The sequence below is a fragment of the Lithobates pipiens genome, unplaced genomic scaffold, assembly GCF_037356315.1.
Source record: "Lithobates pipiens isolate NorthernLeopardFrog02 unplaced genomic scaffold, aLitPip1_a1.2 Scaffold_13, whole genome shotgun sequence".
Classification (NCBI taxonomy): Eukaryota; Metazoa; Chordata; class Amphibia; order Anura; family Ranidae; genus Lithobates; species Lithobates pipiens.
The window spans coordinates 135,833,156-135,858,498 of NW_027507718.1; the positions used below are offsets into that span (position 1 = coordinate 135,833,156).

General features: G+C 44.1%; 1 protein-coding gene across 3 annotated transcripts in view; it reads left to right on the forward strand.

Annotated features, from left to right (window-relative positions):
- MADCAM1 (mucosal vascular addressin cell adhesion molecule 1) overlaps positions 1–16,807 on the forward strand; it is a 39,412-nt gene extending 22,605 nt beyond the window's left edge. For 2 of the 3 annotated variants that reach the window (XM_077475619.1, XM_077475618.1), the window contains 4 exons: positions 398–601; positions 13,327–13,518; positions 13,625–13,777; positions 15,196–16,807. In XM_077475619.1, the coding sequence (XP_077331745.1) occupies positions 398–601; positions 13,327–13,518; positions 13,625–13,777; positions 15,196–15,362 (716 nt within the window). In that variant the 3' untranslated portion in view covers positions 15,363–16,807. The remainder of the gene's footprint in view (positions 1–397; positions 602–13,326; positions 13,519–13,624; positions 13,778–15,195) is intronic. The other variant, XM_077475620.1, reaches the window with a different exon arrangement.
- Positions 16,808–25,343: the final 8,536 nt, after the last annotated feature.

The following is a 25,343-nucleotide window of genomic DNA, read 5'->3' on the forward strand; positions in this document are numbered from 1 at the left end:
GCTGTGAACTGGGCCTTAGATAATGTTTCCCTCTTTTGTTGCCTTATACTGTTTGTTTATACACTGTATTGTAAGCTGGGATTTATCACAGTATTGTCTTTACATACATTTGTTGATGTGTTTCATTTTGTAATTCCTGCAAGCTGTGCATGGTAAAATGAGGGCTATATTTTTATCAGCAGCTGACTATATTTGTTGCAGCTAAACTCATTTTATTTAGGTTTACCACTATCTTTATGCTGGTTTTACCTAGGTCTTTTCTTTGCGCTCACCCTATTCATAGAGATACATTAGGTCCAATACATTCAAAGGTCTAGGAAGTCATTCAGATACAACCCATAATAAATTCTGTGTTTTGGTGAAACAATTTTAACCATTTCCTTTGCTTTATTCATAGTGAGGACCACTGATACTTTGGCTAGAACAGTGACTGATACTGAAAACCAAAACACCGCTATGAGTACAAGAACTCCCAAAACATTTTCTACAACCACAGATCCCACAACTTTATATACAAGAACCACCAAAAAGCGGATCCCATCACCTCTGTCTACATCTAGCAGTGTCACCACACATAAACAATTCCCTACTTCAGAACCAGGTAAACAGTTTTTTAGCATTAAAGGAATCCAAGCTGCCATTGCTGACCTTTCCAGAAAAGGCTAGTGACCTGGCTGTTATGATGACGCTTTGGCTTTCATACTATCTGAGTCACAGAACACATATACGGAACAGGAGGTTCTGACTTTTTTCTATTATTTGCTTCAGGTCTGTAACTAAGTGTTGGTCATCTTATTTTAAAAAAGGAATTAGTTAAAGCGGAGGTCCACCCTAAAATGGACCTTCCGCTCATCGGATTCCTCCCCCCCTCCGGCGCCAAGATTGGCACCTTTCAGGGGGGAGGGGGGTGCAGTTACCTGGATAATCCAGGTAACTGCACCCACTTCCGGGCTAGCTCTCTGCGGAAAGGGGCGTACATTACGCCCCCTTTCCGCAAGTGCCCGCCCCCTTCCGCAAGTGCCTCGCTGCCTGCTGGGAAACACACGGATCCCAGAGGCAGCGGGGACCGTCCTCATTGCGCAGCGCGGCTCGCGCATGCGCAGTAGGGAACCGGGAAATGAAGCCGAAAGGCTCCATTTCCTGATTCCCATACCCAAGATGGCGGCGGCAGCACTCGAGTGTCGATCTAGAGATCGGCTTCGGGTGCCGACATCGCGGGCGCGCTGGACAGGTAAGTGTCACTATTTTAAAAGTCAGCAGCTGCAGTATTTGTAGCTGCTGACTTTAAAAAAAAAAACGCGGAGTCCCGGTGGACTCCCGCTTTAAGTTACAAATTACTTCTCCCAAAAAGTAATTGCATTAGTAACTCGGTTACTACATTGGAAAAGTAATTAGTTACTCAGCAAAGTAACTGTGATGGGTGGCAGCGGTGGTACTTGAGGGGGTGGCAGCGGTGGTACTTGGGGAGGGTGGCAGTGGTGGTGGTGTACTTGGGGGGGTGGCAGCGGTGGTGGTGTACAGTACTTGGGGGGGTGGCAGCGGTGGTACTTGGGAGGGTGGTAGCCGTGGTGGTGCCATCCTCTCCCACCACCACCTCTGCCTCTTACTGATCCCATACCCTACCACCACTGATCTCATCCCTACCATATTCCCCTCATCACCTCTGTTGTAGAAGTGATGGTGGGTGGGTAGGGATGAGATCAGTAAGAAGCAGAGATGGTGGAGGACTTGGAATGGATCGATTGCACTGCAATTCGAATCGTCAGACAGTCACTTACTTGAATGCCTCCAGGGATGCCTTTCCTCATGGGGAGAGGCCCTCCTCTTCACTTGATTGGTGTCAGCTGGTCAGCTGACTTCATTTTTCAGTGTCCGTCCTGCCTCCCTACAGTCTCTCTCTGGATAGGTGGGGCGGGATGGGGCGGTCCAGACAGTCTCTCTGAGTCTCAGCCTCTTCTCAGCTCAGCGGGGGAAAGCCCCCCTCCCCGCGGCGGAACGAACGGCCAGGCACATTGGCCACGGCGGGCCTCCCGGGCGGTAAATGTAATTGCTGTAATGCTGCCCAAGTAATGGGAACTGAGTTACCATGAGGGAAAGAGTAATCTGATTACTCGTTACCCTCTAAAGTAACTGCATTAAGTAACTCCGTTTATTTTAACTGAGTTACTTACATCACTGGTAACTGATAAAAAGTGCTGGAGCCAGACAGCTAGTATTTTTTAGAAGAGGATCATCTCTGGCAGCCCATGTATTTTTTAATACATGGTGAGGTTGAAAAAAGGACACAAGTGCAACCTGTGTGTGTGCTTTTATGTCAGTATTACATTGTATATCCCTGCATGCTGTAGTCATTCAGATGCCTATCTAATAGTTTTTTTAAATTATCGATCCTACCGGCTGAAACCACTGCCCGTGGAAGAGAATTCTACATCCTTATCACTCTTACAGTAAAGAATCCTCTACGCAGTTTAAGTTTGAATCGCTCCTCTTCTCATTTTAGTGAATGGCCATGTGTCGCTTTAAGTTCCCTTTTGTGGAAAAATTTTATCCCTATTGTGGGGTCACCAGTATGGTATTTGTACATTGAAATCATATCCCCTCTCAAGCGTTTTTCTCCAGAGAAAATAAGTTCAGTGCTCATAATCTTTCCTCATATCTAAGGTCCTCCAGTCCCTGTTGCCCTTCTCTGAACTCTCTCCAGGTTCAGTACATCATTCCTGGGGACTGGTGCCCAGAACTGGACAGCATACTCCAGGTGCGGCCAGACCAGAGTCTTGTAGAGCTGGAGAATTATCGTTTTATCTTTTGGAGTTGATCCCCTTTTTGATGCATGCCAATATTCTGTTGACTTTGCTTGCAGCAGCTTGGCATTGCATGCCATTGCTGAGCCTGTCATCTACTAGGACCCCAGGTCCTTTTCCATCCTAGATTCCCCCAGAGGTTCTCCCTCTAGAGAGTAGATTGCATTCATATTTTTGCCCCCCAAATGCAAAATTTTAAATTTTTCTACATTAAACCTAATTTTCCTGCGGAGAAATTATCGCCCTACTTATCATAGTATTGTCCGCAAATACTGAGATTGAGCTGTTTATCCCATCCTCCAGGTCGTTTATGAATAAATTAAATAGGATTGATCCCAGGACATAACCCTGGGGCACCCTGCTTTCTACACTGGACCATTCTGAATACTCCCCATTTATCACTACCCTCGGAACTCGCCTCTGTAGCCAGTTTTCAATCCATGTACGCACCCTTTGGTCCATGACCCTTTGCAAAATCCAGATACACCACAACTACGGGCCTTCCTTTATCTAGATGGCAGCTCGCCTCCTCATAGAAGGTTAATAGATTGGTTTGGCAAGAACAATTCTTCGTGAATCCATGCTGATTACTACTAATGATACCATTGTCATTACTAAAATCTTGTATATAGTCCCTTATCATCCCCTCCAAGAGCTTGCATACTATTGATGTTAGGCTAACTGGTCTGTAATTCCCAGGGATGTATCATGGCCCTTTTTTAAATATCGGTGCTACATTGGCTTTTCTCCAATCTGCTGGTACCATTCCAGTCGGTAGACTGCTCATAAAAATTAGGAACAATGGCCTGGCAATTACTTGACTGAGTTCCTTAACCACTTCAATACCAGGCACTTTCGCCCCTTCCTGCCCAGGACAATTTTCAGCTTTCAGCGCTGTCGCACTTTGAATGACAATTGCGCAGTCATGCAACATTGTACTCAAACTAAACTTTTATAGTTTTCTTCCCACAAATAGAGATTTCCTTTGGTATTTGATCACCTCTGGGGTTTTTATTTTTTGCTAAACAAACTAAAAAATACCAAAATTTTGGAGGAAAAAAAAGCTTTTCTCAGTTTCTGTTTCTGGTTTCAGTTTAATTTTCATACTGTGGTTCTGTAAAATTTTGTTTTCCCCTTCACTGACGGGCACTGATGAGCTGGCACTGATGAGGAGGCACTGATATGTACAATTGATGGGCACTGATATGCAGCACTGATGGGCACCAATAGGCGGCACTGATGGGCACTGATAGGTGGCACAGACAGGCAGCACTGATGGGCACTGACAGTTGGCTGTGATGGGCACTGACACTGATTGGCACTGACAGGTGGCACTGATGAACAGCACTGATGATAAGGTACTGATGTGTTACTGACAGGTGTTACTGCTAGGCACTGATTGGCAGTATAATGGGCACTGATTGGCACTGTGGTGGGCACTGGCACTCTGGTGTGCACTGGCAGTCTTTTATTATGGGGATGCTGCTGGGCACTTATTGGCATGAGATTGGCACATCGGAGGGGGCTGTGCTGATAATCAATGTACTGATTATCAGCACAGACCCCCCCCCCCCCCCCAACAGGGAGATCCACATATAATTATTACTTTCCTCTTCATTTCCTCCCTTTGTAGGTCTACCCGTAATGATTCACATTCACTTGTACATCATTTTTGATATACAGGCCTACCCCTCTTCTTTTTTACCCTCCCTATCTTTGCGATATAGGGAATACCCTTGAATGATTGCCAGCCAATGATGAGAGCTGTTGAACCAAGTCTCTGAAATTCCCACAAAATCGGAATCCTCCTCGTACAACAGTAACAGAAGTAGTTCTTCCATCTTGTCCGCCAGACACAAACTATCTCCTTATTGAGTGTTCTGAGGTTGCAAATAGGACTTGAAAAATATATAAACTAAATATACAAACTCGCGCTGATGGTGTGACAAAAGAATGGAATCAGTGACGTGAAAAAATTGCAGCTGCTATACACAAAGTGCTAATTACTTGAAAACCATAAAACATAAATACAGCGCTGTATTTATATGTTTTATGCAAATAGGACTTGTTACCTTGCTGACATACAGTATTGTGAAAAAGCAGGTGTGAAAAATTCTGTAAAGTATGAATGCTTTCAATAATATATATTTTATTTGTTTATTTTTATCAATTTACAAAATGGTCTGTCAGATTTTGTTTCCGAAAAACTATCGGACTAGCCCACACATGATCGGATTGTCCAAAGGACTGATCCTGTCGGATCTAGTCTGCCGGAAAGTCAGGTCGTGTGTATACGGCATTACAGTCACTTTTCTTGAACTTTGTTTATTAAATATTTTTTATGTTTTTTTTCACTTCTTGTTTTTTCACTTCTTGTGTTTGCGAGCGCTGTATTTATCTTCATATGTTTTTCAAGTGTTTAGCACTTTGTGTATAGCAACTGCGTTTTCTATTTATCATTTTTTACACGATTAGCGCAAGTATTTATATATAGTATACACATTTTTATATATACTTCTGTGGATGTAGGCTGCCACAAATCCATCTGTCTCTTTATGTAATCCCAGGCAGACTCTATGATGTTGAGATCAGGGCTCTGTGGGGGCAAACCATCACATCCAGGACTCCTTGTTCCTCTTTATGCTGAAGATAGTTCTTAATGACATAGGCTGTATGTTTGGGATCACTGTCTTACTGCAGTTTAAATTTGGGGCCAATCACATGCCTCCCTGATGGTATGACATCTACAGGTACACCCATCTACTGTCCAGAGAAGTCAGGGCAGAATTATGCCCCATACACATGGTCGGACATTCCGACCACAAAATCCATCGGCTTTTTTTCAACGGATTTTGGCCGAAACTTGTCTTGCATACACATGGTCGCACAAAGTTGTCAGAAAATCTGATCATTCAGAACGAGGTGACATACAAAATGTACAATGGGACTACGTAGAGGCCAGTAGCCAATAGCTTTCGTCTCCAAATTTTTTTCAGAGCATGCGTGGCACTTTGTGCGTCGGAATGCTCTACACGTGATCGGAAAAAGTCCGATCGGATTTTGTTGTCAGAAAATTTTAGATCCAGCTCTCAAACTTTTTCCGTTGGAAATTCCGAAAGAAAAAGTCCGATAGAGCCCACACACGATCGGATTTTCCGACAATATAATTCGATCTGACTTTTTCTGTCGGAATTTCCGACTGTGTGTATGGGGCATTAGTTTTCATGGAAAAAAGCTAAAACCTTTGTGGTAGAAACAAAGTTAAGCAACTCAACTACAGTGCCCTGAAAAAGTATTCACACCCCTTGAAATTTTCCACATTTTGTCATGTTACAACCAAAAATGTAAATATATTTTATTGGGAGTTTGTGATAAACTAACACAAAATGGCACATAACTTGTGAAGTAGAAGAAATGATAAATGGTTTTCAATTTTTTTACAAATGAATATCTGAAGTGTGGCTTGCATTCAGCCCCCCTGAGTCAATACTTTGTAGAATTACCTTTCGCTGCAATTAAAGGTGCAAGCTCTGCACATATAGAGTGAAATTTTGGCCCGTTCTTCTTTGCAAAATAGCTCAAGCTCTGTCAGATTGGATGGAGAATGTATGAACAGCAATTTTCAAGTCTTGCCACAGATTCTCAATTGAATTTAGGTCTGGACTTTGACTGGGCCATTCTAACACATTAAAATGCTTTGATCTAAACCAGGGGTTTAAAGGAGTATGAATACTTTTTCAAGGCATTGTATGCATGAAAACAGGGACTGAGGGGCAGAAAATGGCTACAGGTGCTCTGGACTGATGAGTCAAAATTTTAAGCATTTGGCTATAGCAGAAGGCAGTTGGTGAAGGGCTGGTGAGCGGTACAATAATGAGTGTCTGCAGGCAACAGTGAAGCATGATGGTGATAATTCGGGTGTTTTTTGATATACACCCATATTATTAGGGCATTCGACCGTTGGTTCGACCCGCCGAAGGACCACAATGCACTGTGCCTCCTCACAATGAAGCAATGAAAGCTTTCACTCTTTCCAACCATGACTAATTGCTTTTAGTCCCCCCCCCACACTATAAAAGTATTCTTTCAATAACAGTCAGTTAAAACGACACAGTGCCAAATTGTAAAAAGTGCTCTGGTCAGGAAGGGGGTAAAATCTTCCGGGGCTGAAGTGGTTAAATGGTATGTAACGCGCTGAAATATACTGCATTAAACGTGCAGTAACACACAGAAATATACTGCGTTAAACGTGTAGTAACTCGCTAAAATATACTGCGTTAAATGTGTAGTAAGGCACTGAAATATACTGCGTTAAATGCGCACTAACACGTGCCTTGGTGCCGGACTTTGAGGGGGAGGACTGGGATGACATGTGGGATTACCCGTTCCAGACGCTGGTATCAGCTAGAGACAGACTTATCCAGTTTAAAATCCTGCATAGAGTATATTACACCCCAGCCAGATTGGCCAGAATGTATGGTACGGGTGCCGGGGGGTGCTGGCGTTGTACAGCCGACCGAGCTGACTTTGATCATGTGTTTTGGCAGTGTCTGCAGATTGAGGAGTTCTGGAGGGGAGTGACGCAAGTTATACAATCGGTACTTTCGGTGCCGATCCCAGTCACGGTTGCGGCATGTTTGCTCGGACTGGTGGGGGAGTTGGCACCTCGAAAGGTGCAGAGGACTCTGATTTCTCTGACGTTATTTTATGCACGTAAAGCTATCCTTTTGTGTTGGAAGAAACCTGATCCTCCTACAGTGTCTTATTGGAAGGGTTTAGTTAATAATGCTCTGCCGTTCTACAAAGCAACATATCTCAGTAGAGGATGTCCCAATAAATTTGAGAGAGTGTGGCGGTGTTGGCTTGATGCCACAGATACTGTGATCTAATCGCTAGGTGGGGGGAGAACTCCTTGAGAGTCAGGTAAAGGACGGGGCAGGGAGTCGTCTGTTGAGGTTGACTCCCGTCCCCGTCGCGGGTCTTGGGAAAATTATTCAATTATTAACGGTATAAGATATGTTTTTATATGTGAAGTACTGTTGGTGAACATGGATTACGCTCAGAAGTTGATCGGGGGGATGCACAGGGGGGAGAGGGTGGGAGGGGGGGGGGACTGGGGTTTCTGGGACCTTTTGTATGTTCTGTATGTGTTAAAAAACTGTTCAATAAAAATAAATTTTCAAAAAAAAAAAAATGCACACTAACACACAGAAATATATTGTGTAAAACAGAAATATACTGCATTAAATGGCATGTAACGCGCTGAAATATACTGCGTTAAACATGCAGAAACACACTGAAATATACTGCGTTAGACGTATACTAACGCACTGAAATATACTACGTTAAACGTGAACTAACACACTGAACTTTACTGCAGTAAACCTGCCCTGACAAAACAAACTGACACTAATGTAAACCTGAATGGTCACTATACTCACACTGACTGAACTTTCACTAGATTCACATTAAAGTGAAACCAAAGTAAAACTGAATAGTTGCACTACACTCACACTGACTGAACTATCACTGTATTCACACTAAACTGATATTCTACGCTGACAATAGAAAACTAACCAAGACTGGATTCACACATGTGAGGTGCGAATTCCAGCTCTGTTCTCTCTATGAAGAGAAAAAGCAGCTGTTCAGCGATTCCTCTCCATTGTGTCATGCGGTTCAGCTGAGTAGTGAGTAGGGGGAAATCAATCTTATTCACAGCGGAATGCATCTGCGAATCCGATGCGTTCCCATGGAAGATTATGTGCCTGCAATTCGCATGGCAATGCCCAGAAAACGCACACTTTTTTTGGGCAATGCGAAGGGTGAATGCAACGCACATATGTGAACCAGCCTCATTCAAATGAACAGATTTGAAAATGTTGCATAGGTGTGAACCCAGCCTAATTCTCCAGTAGCACTGAACATGAACAGAGACCTGTTCTATCTCTCTGCACGCCAGTATGGGTACCATATGCTTGACAAAGCATTTAACCTCCCACTATTCAGCCGGTTGGCAAGAGCACCTGAAAGCCACACAAAAGGGATGCAATTCTGTTTCTCCTCCTTACTCACCTCAGCCTGCCCCTGCTACACCTCATGACCTCTTGGCAGCCTCCACTGACGGGGATGATGGTATAGCGCAGGTTGTCCTTGCAGCACAGCTGCCAGTAGCACACCACCAGCTGTAGACTATAGCCAGGCACATTTCTCTGCCCCACCTGCTGCAGCCAAAAAAAATACAGTCACTGCCGCCGACATGCCCAGCCTCAAAATGCAAGCTTGTCAAAGCTGTTGGCTCTACACCTTCTGCCTTTCTGTCTGGTTGATTCTGCCTCTTCCGTAAATTTGTAGAATGTGCTGTGCCACAATGGCAGGTTCCCATTTGCTATATCTTTTCGTGTAAGGCCATTCCAGCTCTGTGCCATCGCGCAGAAGGCATGTTGTGGCATCATTGGGAAAGGCATTAAGCCGCAAAGTCCACATTACTGCTGACAAGTGGTCCAGCAAGCATGGTCAGGGACAATATATTTTGTTCACAGCACACTGGGTAACTCTGCTTGCAACTCGGAAGGATGCAGTATAGGGCTCAGTGCTACAGCTTGTTGTGCCACCTCTCCATACAGCTAGTGGTGATGATGCGACATTTGTCAGCTCTACCCCATCCTCCTCCCTGCCCACCTCTGCTGAATTGTCCTATGAACCACAAATGCCCCCTAAGCGTTCAAGGGGCTATTCAATGAGTCAGGCTAAAAGGAGCCATGCAGTGCTTCAGGTGGTGTGTCTAGGGGACAGGAACCACACCAGAGCAGAGATTCTTGTAGCTCTGCAGGGACAGGCCCAGAAGTTGTTCAAGCCATGCCAGCTTGAGCCAGGAATGGTGGTGTGCGATAATAGCACAAACTTCCTGTCCACCCTTACACAGGAAAATTGACACGTGTGCCATGCCTGGCACATGTCGTCAATTTGGTGGTGCAGCATTTCTTAAATAGATACCCAGGGTTGTAATATCTGCTAAAGCAGGCCAGAAGAGTCTGTAGCCATTTCAGGTGGTCATACACAGCCAGTGCTCGGTTGGCTTAATTGCACCTGCCTGTAAACTGCCTAATTTGTGACATGCCCACCAGGTGGAACTCGACTACTGCGGCAATGCTGCAGTGACTGCACATGCAGCAGAGGGCCATCAACGAGTACCTGTGTGAATATGGCACAACGACAGGCTCAGGCTGTGGCTTGGCTATTTTTCCCCACGCCAATGGCTGTTCATAAAAGATGTATGCCCTGTACTGTCACCATTTCAGGAGGCTACAAGGATGGTCATGCATCAATGACACAATCTCTGTTGTGTTTCTGCTGGAGCAGACTCTGTGTGGCATTATGAACAGGGCACTCAAGGCAGAGCAGGGGGAGGAAGAGAGGGGTTCCCCCATCCCCAGAGCCCTTGGGATTAGTACGTGCCTGGGAGGAGGCAGTTCCAGATACTGTAATCCTCAGTGACCTTGAGGAGTGTGCTTCTCATGCTTCCGCAAACTTGCGGTGCAGGGGCTCCCTCATGCTTCAAAGTCTGTTAAAAGGACCCAAGAGTGCGTGGCATAAAGGAAAGGTATCACTATTGGTTGGCAACCTTCCTTGACTACTGTTACAAGGGGAAAGTCTCAGAACTCGTTCTGTCCCCAAAGAGGGTGCAGAAGATTAAATCTCTTGAGGACACCTTAAAGAGGAGTTTATATAACGCTTTTCCAGACTCTGGAAGTTTACAGTCTTATGGAAAATGTAGTTCTGAGGCTTCTGTTAGTCAAGAGAGGAGCGGTGGAGAAGGCTGCCGCCTAAGTGATGCATTTCACAATTTTTTTAGTCCTCGCCACCCAGGACTGTTAACGTCCACATCCCACCAGCAGCATCTGCATCATATGGTGGACAATTTTCTAGGGGCAAAAACAGAGATGGAGAGTTTTTCAGTTCACGATCCACTGGGTTACTGGGTCATGAGAATAGACCACTGGTCAGAACTTGCCCAGTATGCAGTTGAGCTGCTGGGCTGCCCTGCATCCAGCTTGTTTTCCAAATGGGCATTCAGTGCTGCTGGAGGTTTTGTTACTGATAATAGAATGCGTCTGACCACAGACTCCGTGAACCGTCTGATATTTATCAAAATTAATCAGTCCTGGATTACCAGCAGCTATGAAGCCCCTGATAACAATGTTGCTGATTAAATGTTTTTGGGATGTGGAATCTCTAGGCTGCCTAGCATTGTGCCTAGCATTGTGCCTAGCATTGTGGGTGTTGATTTCTTCTGGAAGAATTTTTTTGGTGCGTTTCATGGGCACAATTAACACCCAAAGACCAATTTTTCCGCACCTGATTGACAGGTGCATATCATTTCAATTTTTGACAGCAAGGCCAAATCTTGCTGTCATCAAGAGTACCCATAGGGTTACGGTGTGAAGGCACCACTGACACTCAAATACCAGTTTTTCCACACCTGTTACTTCTATCCAAGAAGAAACCAGAATTTATCCAAATAATCTCTAATCTTGTTCCCAGTGCACTATGTTGTGGCCTCATCATACAGACTGGCTCCCCAAGCCGTTGTTTACAAAATAAAGAAAGCTTGCAGGCAAAATGTTTTTTTTTTTTTGCTTTATAAATGCAATTATTGCTGCAGCAACATCTATACATGGTACAGATGTGCCACTTTAAAGGTAGATTAAGGGGACCCCCAGACACTATGTTGAAAGAAAATTTTATTTGTTATTGTTATTTCTCATTTTTTTGCTTTCACTTTAAGCATCAGTAAATCACTGCTCATTTAAAAATGAAATTTTTTACAAACTTTTTTTTCATTGATACATTTATCAACACCTTCCTAAAACCTTTGCACATTGCTGTATTTGTTCACAACATCTTGTAGAGTTGACTGTTATCTGATAAGGCAAATATATCTTTTATACTTATCTTTCACACTGGGGCGGGGGCAGAGTCAGCTGTAAAATGCCGCTATTTTTAGCGGCACTTTACCGCCAATTTCACTAAGCTATTTGGCTGATAGCGGGCGCTTTTACCCCCCCCCCCCCCCGCTAGTGGCCTAGAAAGGGTTAAAACCACTGCAAATCACTGCTGTAGCAGCGCTATGCCGGCGGTATAGCTCGGTATAGCTATACTGCCCCATTCGTTTCAATGGACAAGAGTGGTGAAGGAGCGCCGCTCCTTCACCGCTCCAAAGATTGCCGCTAGCAGGACCTTTTTTATCATCCTGCCAGCGCACCGCTCCAGTGTGAAAGCCCTCGGCGTGGGGGGGGGGGGGGGGCTTTCACACCGGAGACACAGCAGCGGCTCTTTCAGGGCGCTTTGCAGGTGTTATTTTTAGAGCTGTAGGGCCTGCAAAGTGCCCCAGGGTGAAAGGGTCTTGCAGTAAAAAGACAGGGAGGTTGATTTAGTAAAGGCAAATATACTGTGCACTGCAAGTGCACTTCAATTGCAGTTTCTCTAGAACTGAGTGGAAGGTCCAGAAATGAGAGGAAGCTCTGCTGATTTCTATCATCCAATCATGTGCAATAAATAAAAGTGTTGTTTTTTATTGTCCTTACACGTGATTGAGTATTCTTTGCAAAGTAAAGCTGTACCTCATTTACTGAGCTCTGTGCACAAGCTTGACGTGCACAGTATATTTGCCTTTAGTAAATCAACCCCAAAGTGTTTTTTTCTTGCCAATTTATCCTCTAATTTTTCTCTAAAAGTAGCTACTGCAAAGTGGGCTACCTGTAGCTTTTTATGTATTTTGGTATTGCCAAACCCAGGACTCTGCATTCACTATATCTGGTTTCCCACAGTGAATAGAATGTGGAAATGCAATCATTTTAGTAAATATAAACTGCTAAATCTATCTTTCAGTATCCGGCCAAGCACTGGTTAAAGCTTGTAGGAAGAGTTTTTATTTTCCTCTGACTGTCCTATGAGGTTGCATGACCCCTGACTTAGAGAGTGCTGATTGGCCCGGTGCCAATCACATGCACCCTCCCCGCTCGACAGCTGTTTCCATCGGCTTTCGAGCGCTGCAGCCGCCATTGTGGGTAAGGGAACCCGGCAATGTAGCCTTTCGGCTTCCCGCCAGGAACCCTACTGCGCATGCGCGAGGCCCGCTCCTCTCTCCTACTGGCCTGGCGACAGGAAAAGGAGGAGGGAGCCCCAGCCATGGCGTCAATAGCCACGGCTGAGGCTCCTGGAAGTGGGAAAGGATACCTGTCAAAGACCCCCGAAAGGTGCCAATTGTGCCACCGGAGGAGGGGAGGAATCAGATGAGCGGAACTCCACCTTAACTGATACATTTATAGGATAGAAGCTAGCTTGTTCTGTTGAAAAAACACAGAGTTACTAGCCAGCCAGGGGGAAATAAAAGAAAGCCTACTAATGGATCCATCACATTTAAGAATCAGTAGTCTGCAAAATAATAAATTTTTTCTTTTGGGTTTAATACTGCTTTAACTTATACTATGACATGAATCTTTTTTCTTTGCTTTATTCGCAGTGAGGGCCACTGATGCTTTGGATACAACAGTAACTAATACGGAAAACCAAAACACAAGTATGACAACATTTTCTACAAGCACAGATTCCACAACTGTGTACACAGGAACCCCAAAACAGAAGACTCCATCACCTCTATCTACAATGTTTAGCAGTCTCACCCCACGCAAAGAGCTCTATACTCCAAACACAGGTAAGCATGGAGAGAAAATGTTGCTGTTACCTTGCACCAATATGTATTTCATGTGGTGGAGTAAAACAATGTTAATATATTTCTTTATTGATACTGCGGACCACAGATCCTTTGGTTGTAACAGTGACAAATACTGAAAACCAAACCACAGTCATGACCACAAGAACACCAACAACGCAGAGGACACTATCATCCCCAATTTCATCTACTGGGTTTAGCAGCCCCACCACTAATAAAGTGCTCCCTCATCCAGACAGAGGTAAGCGAGTAAAGAAAATGTTTTCAGGGCTAAAGAGGAACTGATCTTTGGAAGCGATGCCCAAAAAAAGCAAGCAGAGAGTCTGTGGTTTACTTGCAGCCAATAATAATAACTTACTATGCCCTGTTCTGCACTGTGTCCCTCTTTGGAGACAGCCATCTTGGTAGATGTAGGGCTTTACTTCCTCATGTCAGAGTCTCCAGCAAGGAGAACAATAAGCAGAAAAGCAGTGACATCACCAAATCTCACTCAGAATCTTTGATACTAGCAGCGCTAAGATCTCAGATGGCACATACTGTAGTGTTATAAGGCTACAGGCATGGGAGTGGCTAGGCACACTCACACACCAGGAAGTGCACTTCTGCTTTTCTAATAGTTCTAATAATAGTTCTACAGTTTCCTGATAACATAGCAAATCTTAACTTTTTTCTGCTATAAAATATATCCAATGAAAAAAATATTTAAAATCTAATTTCTTCATAAATTTGGGGAAAAATGTATTCTGCTACATGTCATGGTAAAAATCACATTAAGTGTATATTAGTTGGTTTACATGAAAGTTATAGTGTCTACAAACTATGAGATATATATATATATATATATATATATATATATATATATATATACACACACACACTCTGGAATGTTTATTTTATACTAGTAATGGCGGTGATCAGCGCCTTGAAATGAGACTGTGATAGTGCAGTGGACAATCTGACACTAATTGGGAGAGGACTGGCTAACTCTCATTGACATCACCAGTGACACCAATACAGTGATCAGTGATATTATACACTGTCACTGTACTAATGACACTGGCTGGGAAGGCATTAACATCTAGGGCAGGGGTAGGCAACCTCTGCACTCCAGCTGTTTTTAAACTACAAATCCCATCATACCTCTGCCTCTAGGAGTCATACCTGTGATTGTCAGGGTCTTGCAATGTCTCATGGGACTTGTAGTTTCACTACAGCTGAAGGGCCGAGGTTGCCTAGCCCTGATCTAGGGTGATCAAGGGGTTAAATGTGTGCCTAACAATGTGTAATGTGTGCTGCTTTTTACTAAAGATCTTTTTGCTTCTTATCCCTGTTGTGATGTTTTTAGAAAGCTTTTATTTACACACAGCAGTTTTCATGAATGAAAAAAAAAGTATCTTTCATTCCAAACTGAAAGCACAGCAGGACCCAAGCTGTCAAACTGACAGCTCAGTCCTGCAAATTGCGCAGATAAAACGCTGCTCTCCCTGTGACATCATCAGAGGTTAGTGACTGCAGTCACACTGAAAATTACTTTTTTTATTTTATGTTATAAAACCACTATACATGCTATTTCAGCTGTTGAGCATTCCCTGCAGTGATTTTAGTCTGTGATACAGAATTTACACTCTTTTTCTAATAATAATAATTATTATATTTCAGATGACATAAGCATTATCTGGATGGCTCTTCCTGCAGCAGGTCTAGCTGGAAGCATTCTACTTTTTCTGCAAATCTGGAGACAACTGAATAAAAAAGGATTCTTTCAGCCGAATCAGATACACTGGTCAGATTGCAAACATGGTGAAAAGATCTTGTATACAGCTTAGAGGCTGGATCATCTCATTACGGATCAGTCAAATGAAGAAGCCTTGACATTTACTGCATTGTGGGATGAACATTTGCACTATAAAACCAGAGATGGAAAGCTACTGTGAAGAGACTAATTGAGTTGGTACAAATCCCTAGTTGTGTAAATTATTTTATTTTTTATAAAATATTTTTTTTTTCTTTGATTAAATGTATAATGGATTAGTAAAGCTTTCTTTGATGTTAATGATGGTATATTGGAGCGATAGTTGATGTGTCACAATGTATAGCAACAACAATTGAGGTAGGAGGACTCAAACAGCAACACATTTATATAATCTGATTAATGAATCATCTGACTCAGAATTCTGAGATGTGCCATTGGCTATTTGTTATTACTCAGGGTAAATTTAGGTGTTTGATGGAAGCTTTTTCTATTTCTAGAAGTTGGTAAGCACACCAATTTTGCATTATTTTGCATTATTTTCATATTTTCATATTGGGTGTCCCATTGGGCAGATTTTCCTTCAATTCCAACTTTGGACACACAACCCAAAATTAGGAGAAATCTGTAGACACAGCGAGGGGGATTCTCAAATAAGTTAACGTCAGAAGTGATGTCCCCATTGGAAAGGTTATCCTCACCTGTTCTGGTGACAGTTCAAAAACTTTGGACTTTCCATCACTTTATGTCTCAGCGATAATGGTTTCTAGGACAAACATAGAGGAGTGAATTTACCTAGAGGGGACACAGATGGCAATAAAAACCTGTCTGAGGTTTTAACTATAACTCAAGTTTCAAATGCAGAAAAAAACACCAGGTAGCATCTAAAATGCAAGCACAGGTATGCCAAACTGTAGAAAACAACCATATGGAGTACAGCACCATTAGTGCTTGTGTGGGCAAAATGGAAAGAAAATGTGAAATACATTTCTTTCCCAGCAAAACAATGCTGCTGCCTTGAGTCTTATGTTTCGTTTAAATGTTTTTCATTTTAACAAAAAAATATATTTTTTTTTAAACCGCTCCTAAACACAAACGTGGCAAAACGCTGCTAAACACGGCATGTAGACGCGGCTAAACGGAACGTTTTTAAATGTCGGACTGCAGCTGTCAAGTTAAATCGTTCAGGAGAGGTTAAACAACGTCCCGTGTACATGAAGCCTTAAAGGCCTGCATATAAACTTAGATTTTGGGAGATGTAGCTCTGGGGCATGACTATGACACTAGAAAATGAGCTCCCTGCAGCAGCCCCTTTGAGAGCTTTACAAGCCTGGTGAGGATGTCACAAGGAATAATAAACTGTATTTCTCACCTTAAACAAGTTCAAAGAAAAAAATGATTGGGGAGGGAGGTTTGGGGGTGACTTTGAGTCATGCCTGGAAACATGCTGGAAATACAACAAACCTAATCTACCTCCTAAGCTTCAGTATTGGTCCTTTAAATTAAACCTGTCACAAAAGATATATGGAAACTGCCATTACTTTCCACCTATTGGAAATTCAGATGACTTGGTTGCCATAGTAATTTTTAAGCATCTGTATTTCTGTGTGTGTGATCTAGGGTCAAGAGGATCAGTATTATAGTTGTGCTTAATGCCTATGATTATAGTATTCCGTATATGAAAGGGGTTGTAAAGCTTCATTTGTTTTTAATATAATGTTCTACTTGCCTGCTCTGTGGAATGATTTTGCACAGAAGCAACAAATCTCCTCATCTAGAGTACCCTGCCAGCGCTCTCACCACCTAATATTCTCTGTGTGCCACCATAGGAAGCTGAACCCAGGTCAGACTGTGTGTGTCTATAGACAGACACACAGTGCGGATCGGACCTGCCCCTCTCTCCCTCCTCACAGGATTTGACTGACAGCAGCAGGCCAGTGGCTGCCGCTGCTGCCAAGTCTTCTGTGAGAAGAGAGAGAGGGGAGAAGCGATGCTGCAGACGGGCACAACGCTGGATGGAGATCTGGCTCAGGTAGTGCCCTGTACACACGGTCGGACATTCCCACTACAAAATCCATCAGATTTTTTCCAACGGATTTTGGCCCAAACTTGTCTTGCATATACACGGTTGCACAAAGTTGTTGGAAACAGTGACGTTGAACACATAAAGAGGGCAGTAGCCAATAGCTTTCGTCTCGTAATTTATTCTGAGCATACGTGGCACTTTGTCTATCGGAATTGTCTACACACGATCGGAATTTCAACGATCAGATTTTGTTGTGGGAAAATTTTAGATCCTGCTCTCAAACTTTGTGTGTCGGAAATTCCGAAGGAAAAAGTCCAATGGAGCACACACACGATCGGATTTTCCGACAACAAGATCTGATTGCACATTTTCCGTCGGAAAGTCCGACTGTGTGTACAGGGCATAAATGTTTTTTTTGGGGGGGGGGGGGGGGGGAGAGGGGTTTAGGAGGAGCTTCTATTGAAAAGTTATGTACCTTACTGCAGACAATGCATTAAATTGGATGTAAACCCAATTCATGAAATCTGACCACATATATGTGTAGTCTTTACTTATCTCTCTCCAAAGCCCTAAGTCCTGTGTCTTTTTGTTCCTCTGTTATCAGCGTGTTAACGTCTGACAAGTTCTCCGGGACAGGAGATAAAAGCAGCTGAAAATTTGGTCAGGGTAGGTGCTATAAATAGATTAACAGAGAGCTTGTCTTGTCACAGCACCACTCTGCAAGTATCTTTGTTCCTTTGCCTATGTGGAGGGGGGTATGTGCCTTTCCTCCGATCAGCTGTCACACAGTGTATGCCAAGAATCCTACTGCTGAATGAGGAAGTAAATATTCTAACACAATGTTAGACTTCTAAAGAGTCTATAAAGCTGAAAACAGCAGATATACATGTAAAACTTATGTGGGGAGATTTGTTTCATCTGCGGCTGTTCACTTCACTGGGTATATGTGAGGGTTTACATCCACTTGAAGGTAAAAAATAAATAAATAAATAGAACGTTTTTCTTTATAATAACTTGAATTCTTTTTTTGTCTATTTGAAATGCAAGTTATTTATAACTTTCACACATATGGCAGACCAAGCTGTGCAGGAAAAAGTGACAGTTACATTGTATGCTTTAAATCATAGGAGACACACAGAGAACAGTAGGTGCATGAAACTAAGGCACAAGAGGGCAGTGGTACAGTGATCACTGGCTACTGAAAAGGCACAGACACACAGGGCTGAAAGCGGGTATAGGGAACACAGGTTTTGGGGGCTCAGCGTAGGCATAGCGACAAGCCAAGCCTTGCATTGCTTCTCCATTTAAGCCGACACTTGGCACTCTGGGTGAGATAGTGATTACATAAGGTCGTATATAACACAGGGCACACTTCATGGAGAGAAAATTGGAAAAGAATGGTTTTAGTGGCAAGCCAAACTTTATCCCTGGGTTGGGTTTGCAAATTTCTTGTGCCTGAGAGCAGAGTGCTGGAACTGGTTTAGAATATGGGACCAAATAGATTTAAGTGCTTCTACATACCACAAAGTGCAGGAATCTCTGGGGGGACATCCATGCTTCCCATAGACAATGGAGAATATGAGAATGTGGACTTCTTGTTGCTGGCACTAAGATGGATAATATGAGCAAATTTTGCCCAAGGCAGACATTGGCGAATTAAGTTTTTTTGTTTCAAGGTTTGATTGACCCTCTCATTGGTCAGCGGATGTTAGGAAAACTGCAAAGAGACAGCCAGAGATTTAGGCTAGGTTCACAAGGAACAATGTTAACATGTGCACTGATGCACATTTTTGTATGTTTTTTTTTTTCAAAAAATCAGTACACCACAATGCATGGTAACAAAATCTTATATGAAAAGTGAATATATTACTCGTATTTATGCAACCCAATGGGAATCTGCTGCATTACTAGAGGCTTTGGAAGCAGAGGTGGCTTGACTGGAGGTGGCATATGTTGAAGCTACAGACCATGCTTATGTGGCTTGGCAGCGAGCTTTAATGGAGCTTTCTGTCCTGCCTGTGGAATTAACTAAGAAATTGCTTTTGCATGCCGCACAGTGGATCTTTGAGTGCCGAGAAGGCATTTTACTTAGTCAAGTGGAATTATCTTTGAGAGATTCTGCAGCGATTCGGCTTCGGACCTGTTCTTCTGCAGTGGCTTCAAAAGTCTGAATTCCTTCTTTTGGGAGATAGACTGTTGTGTGAGCTCATTTATTTGGTAAGGCACCCTTCCCCGATTAGTAAAATTCACTCTACGTTCCCCAACCCGTTGCAGGGGCTTGGTCCTTCCTAATTTTTAGATGTATTATTGTGTGGCCATCCTGGTTACTGTCTCATTGGTGTCATTGGTGGTTTATTGGATCTTCTTACAATGCTGCAGTTTGCCTGGAAGCTGCATTTCTGGGCTCTGAGGGACTATGCCAGTTATGGCGAACCTTGGCACCCCAGATGTTTTGGGGTTCCCATGATGTTCATGCACTCTGCAATGTAATTGAGCATCATGGGAAATGTAGTTTCAAAACATCTGGGGTGCCAATGTTTGCCATCACTGGCTTATGCCATGCTCCCTGTTCCTACTAAAGCCACCCTACGGGTGTAGGGGGCGGCTAGGCATTGATTTCTTCAGGTAAATCACTGGTCACCTGCACAACCCCTGAGGGGGAATCCTTTCTTGCCTCACTTTCGCACTATTGCAGATCCTCGGGTGTGGGCCAGATATGAAATTAAGACTTTGTGAGTTATTATGCCATCTGGCTCCTTTTTACCCCTTTTCCAACTCTCTCATAAATTCAGACTGCCAGGCTGGATGCTTTTTCATTAGTTTCAACTGAGCCAGGTCCCAGTTTCTTCATGTGCCTGTACTCCAAGTGGATCCGATTGAGGAATTGCTAGATCACAATGAATCGAGTAAGCCTTTCTACTCTGTATGCAACTCTCCTATGCACAGACTCTCTAAAGGTATGGCGGGAGGATTGCCCGGAGGCCTGTCCTAAACTGATTTTTTCCTCCAGGGATAAATTGATACAAATTAAATTTCTTCATCGGGTCTATTACACACCGGTATGGTTACATAGGATTTACCCTGGGTGTGCACCTAGTTGCCTGCGTTGCATACTTTATCTATGTACCTATATTCACATGTTCTGGGAATGCCCCAAAGTTTCTCTGTTTTGGTTGGAGATCAACCTCCTTAATTCTTGCCTTCAGCTAAGCCTTTTAGTGATCCCAGAACTTGCTTTTCTGGGCATTCAGGATGATGACCAAAGACCACATCATATGAAACCATTAATCTCTTATCTATTATATTATATCAAGAAGGAAACCTCAGTTTCTTCCCCAACTGTGTCTTTTGTGTCTTCCTGGGAGTCCATGATAGGTCAACTTATATAGGGGTAGAGCAGCATCTATCTTAACAGTGGCTGCCCCTGGAAGTATGATAAAGTCTGGCTCCCTTGGACATCTCAGTAATAAACTTGGCTTGGGTTATTTCTTATTAATTGTTGGCTGGAGAGATTACCCCCCTTTTTTTTTGCCTCTTCTTACTCTACATAATCCCTCCCGCCTTCCCCAGCCTACTCCCCATCTTCCAGCTGCTCCTTGGGTTTTGAGCTGATCCTCTCAAAATGATCTACATGCATTTTGGCCTGTATGTCTATGGTTGTACTATTTTCCTCTGCCTGTGGACATATTGTGTGCAATTATGCTCTGTCTTGTACTGTCTTAACTTGTACGTTGCTTTCTTGTTCTTTGTACTTATTCAATACGATGTGCGATTTCAAGTAATGAGATTTTTGCAACCTGCCAATCTATCTTTAATTCCCTCAAACAAGGTTGTAGTGAGAGTACAATTTTTCAGCTGTGATAGTTTGTTACTGAATTGTTGACTGTCCTACTGTAAGCTAAACTTGGCAGAGGCATATAAGGGAAATTGGAGGCTCAAGCAGGCTCATCGAGATTTCATCAGAAGAGAGCCAGGAAAGCTGAATATTGTTGGTCACAAGGTCACCTTTTTTCCCAGAATGAGGGTGACCAGGACAAGGCCTCTCCGGAGAGTAGAGAAATTACATAGCTGTAGGAAAGTCCTGTGGCTGTAGCTGTAAATATTTAAATAAACTTAATTCCAAACTATTGGGATTGCCTGAGAAGCATAGAGGAGATGGCAGTTGAAGTGTGAAGGCCACAGACGTGACTGATGGCTGGAGGAGGCTGCGTTGGGGCCAAAGGTTCAGGGGCTGGAGCAAGAGGGTCCTGTAGTTAAGCCAAACAAGGCAAGAGGGTGTAGAGATGTTGGATCACCTGAACTTGACTGGCTTTCTGGGCATTAAGTATTTGAAAGAGTTGTTTGTTGGGATAAATATGTGGCTGGGATTTGTCAAAAAGATTCATGGTTCAAGCAAACTGTCAGAGGCTGGGGTCCATATCCAATAAAAGACAACTAGTCCATATGATGGTAGGAGCATACCAGAGGCTGCGTGAAAACACACGAGTCACAGAGGCTCACAGGAGCGCACTTGAAGACTTAAGGCACACTGGGATGCACAGGAAGACACAGGCTCACAAAGGCTGCACTAGAGACACATGGGTGGAAAGTAATGCATTTGAACATATGGGAGCATGGAAGACACAGGGAGCATTTGGAGAAGAGCACACAGGGGTGAACTGCAGACCCTGGAATGCACTTGGAGACAAGAGAGCTCACTTGGGGTACACAAAGAACACTTGGTGTTACAGGGGTGCAGAGACACACAAGGGTGTGCCTTTATATACAGCACACTGTAAAGTGGGATTAAACCTCCACAAAAAAAAAGTAATTGGTCCCCAGAAGCTTTAGCCAGGTTGTGCTAATATGCACAGCATATGGCAGACTTACCTGGTTGGTGATTCTCCAGTGCTGCACTGTCAGAGCTCCCGTTGGTCATGGATGCTGCCATTTTTTTCTGGTCCTCCTTCGGGGTTCTGACTGCAGCCATTTAGCTGGTCTGAGTGAAATCATCATGGTACAGAGCTGTGCCGCTGTTGTGTCTCAGCAGTGCAGACAGTTAACAGGTTACCATCTTTATTAATCACACCGACTTTCTGCTTCAACTCGGAGCAGAAATGTCATAACATTTACTTAAAACGGTAATACACACAACAAATTCACATTTACAACATTCCCCTCCGTTACACTTCTAAACTTGCTAACAGGGGCGTAACTAGAAATCACAGGGCCCCATAGCAAAATGTTGTATGGGCCCCCCCCCCACCAAAAAAAATGAACTAATGCCATTAAACAACAGACTACCACACCCATGTGGCACAGTACCCAGGCAACGGCTTATATTAATTTTGAACAACAAAGTATGCAGTATACTCTATGCAGCCCCTGAAGGGAACACATTGCTGACCTCCAGGCCTTTTAACCAATTTCTGTTCTGTTATATAAAATGAAATAGTTCAACTCACCATAATGCAAAATCAGTGGGATCCCTGAGCGTGTCACTTGCCATCATCGCCTGCCACCAGATGCAGATTGTAACTTGTCAAACGTTGCGGAATGTCACCTGCCACATGTTGCGGAATGTCACCTGCCACATGTTGCGGATTGTCACTTGCCAAGTCACCTGCCACACATTATGGATTGTCACTTGCCACGTCCTGGATTGTCACTTGCCACACATTATGGATTGTCACTTGCCACGTCCTGGATTGTCACTTGCCACACATTATGGATTGTCACATGCCACGTCCTGGATTGTCACTTGCCACACATTATGGATTGTAACTTGCCACGTCCTGGATTGTCACTTGCCACACATTAAGGATTGTCACTTGTCACATCACCTGCTACACATTGCAGATTGTCCACGTGCCACGTCGCCTGCCACCAGATGCAGATTGTCACTTGTCACACGTTGCAGAATGTCACCTGCCACATGTTGCGGATTGTCCACTTGCCAAGTCCCGGATTGTCACTTGCCACATTACCTGCCACACATTACGGATTGTCACTTGCCATGTCCTAGATTGTCACTTGCCACATCTCGGGTTGTAACTTGCCACGTCACCTGCCACACATTACGGATTGTCACTTGCCACGTCACCTGCCACACATTACGGATTGTCACTTGTCACATCATGGATTTTCACTTGCCACGTCACCTGCCACATGTTACGGATTGTCACTTGCCACATCCAGGTTGTCACTTGCCACGTCACCTGCCACACATTACGGATTGTCACTTGCCACGTCCTAGATTGCCACACATTACAGATTGTCACTTACCACATGCTAGATTGTCACTTGCCACACATTATGGATTGTCACTTGCACGTCCCTGGTTGTCACTTGCCACGTCACCTGCCACACATTACAGATTGTCACGTCACGGATTTTCACTTGCCACGTCACCTGCCACATGTTACAGATTGTCACTTGCCACATCCAGGTTGTCACTTGCCACGTCACCTGCCACACATTACGGATTGTCACTTGCCACGTCCTAGATTGCCACACATTACAGATTGCCACTTACCACATCCTAGATTGTCACTTGCCACACATTATGGATTGTCACTTGCACGTCCCGGGTTGTCACTTGCCACGTCACCTGCCACACATTACGGATTGTCACTTGTCACGTCACGGATTTTCACTTGCCACGTCACCTGCCACATGTTACGGATTGTCACTTGCCACATCCAGGTTGTCACTTGCCATGTCACCTGCCACACGTTACGGATTGTCACTTGCCACGTCCCTGGTTGTCACTTGCCACGTTGCCTGCCACACATTATGGATTGTCATTTGCCACATCATGGATTTTCACTTGCCACGTCACCTGCCACACGTTACGGATTGTCACTTGCCACGTCCTGGGTTGTCACTTGCCACGTCGCCTGCCACACATTATGGATTGTCATTTGCCACGTCATGGATTGTCACTTGTCACATCACCTGCTACACATTGCAGATTGTCCACTTGCCACGTCGCCTGCCACCAGATGCAGATTGTCACTTGTCACACGTTGCAGAATGTCACCTGCCACATGTTGCGGATTGTCCACTTGCCAAGTCCCGGATTGTCACTTGCCACATTACCTGCCACACATTACGGATTGTCACTTGCCATGTCCTAGATTGTCACTTGCCACATCTCGGGTTGTAACTTGCCACGTCACCTGCCACACATTACGGATTGTCACTTGCCACGTCACCTGCCACACATTACGGATTGTCACTTGTCACATCACGGATTTTCACTTGCCACGTCACCTGCCACATGTTACGGATTGTCACTTGCCACATCCAGGTTGTCACTTGCCACGTCACCTGCCACACATTACGGATTGTCACTTGCCACGTCCTAGATTGCCACACATTACAGATTGTCACTTACCACATCCTAGATTGTCACTTGCCACACATTATGGATTGTCACTTGCATGTCCCTGGTTGTCACTTGCTACGTCACCTGCCACACATTACGGATTGTCACGTCACGGATTTTCACTTGCCACGTCACCTGCCACATGTTACAGATTGTCACTTGCCACATCCAGGTTGTCACTTGCCACGTCACCTGCCACACATTACGGATTGTCACTTGCCACGTCCTAGATTGCCACACATTACAGATTGTCACTTACCACATCCTAGATTGTCACTTGCCACACATTATGGATTGTCACTTGCACGTCCCGGGTTGTCACTTGCCACGTCACCTGCCACACATTACGGATTGTCACTTGTCACGTCACGGATTTTCACTTGCCACGTCACCTGCCACATGTTACGGATTGTCACTTGCCACATCCAGGTTGTCACTTGCCATGTCACCTGCCACACGTTACGGATTGTCACTTGCCACGTCCCTGGTTGTCACTTGCCACGTTGCCTGCCACACATTATGGATTGTCATTTGCCACATCATGGATTTTCACTTGCCACGTCACCTGCCACACGTTACGGATTGTCACTTGCCACGTCCTGGGTTGTCACTTGCCACGTCGCCTGCCACACATTATGGATTGTCATTTGCCACGTCATGGA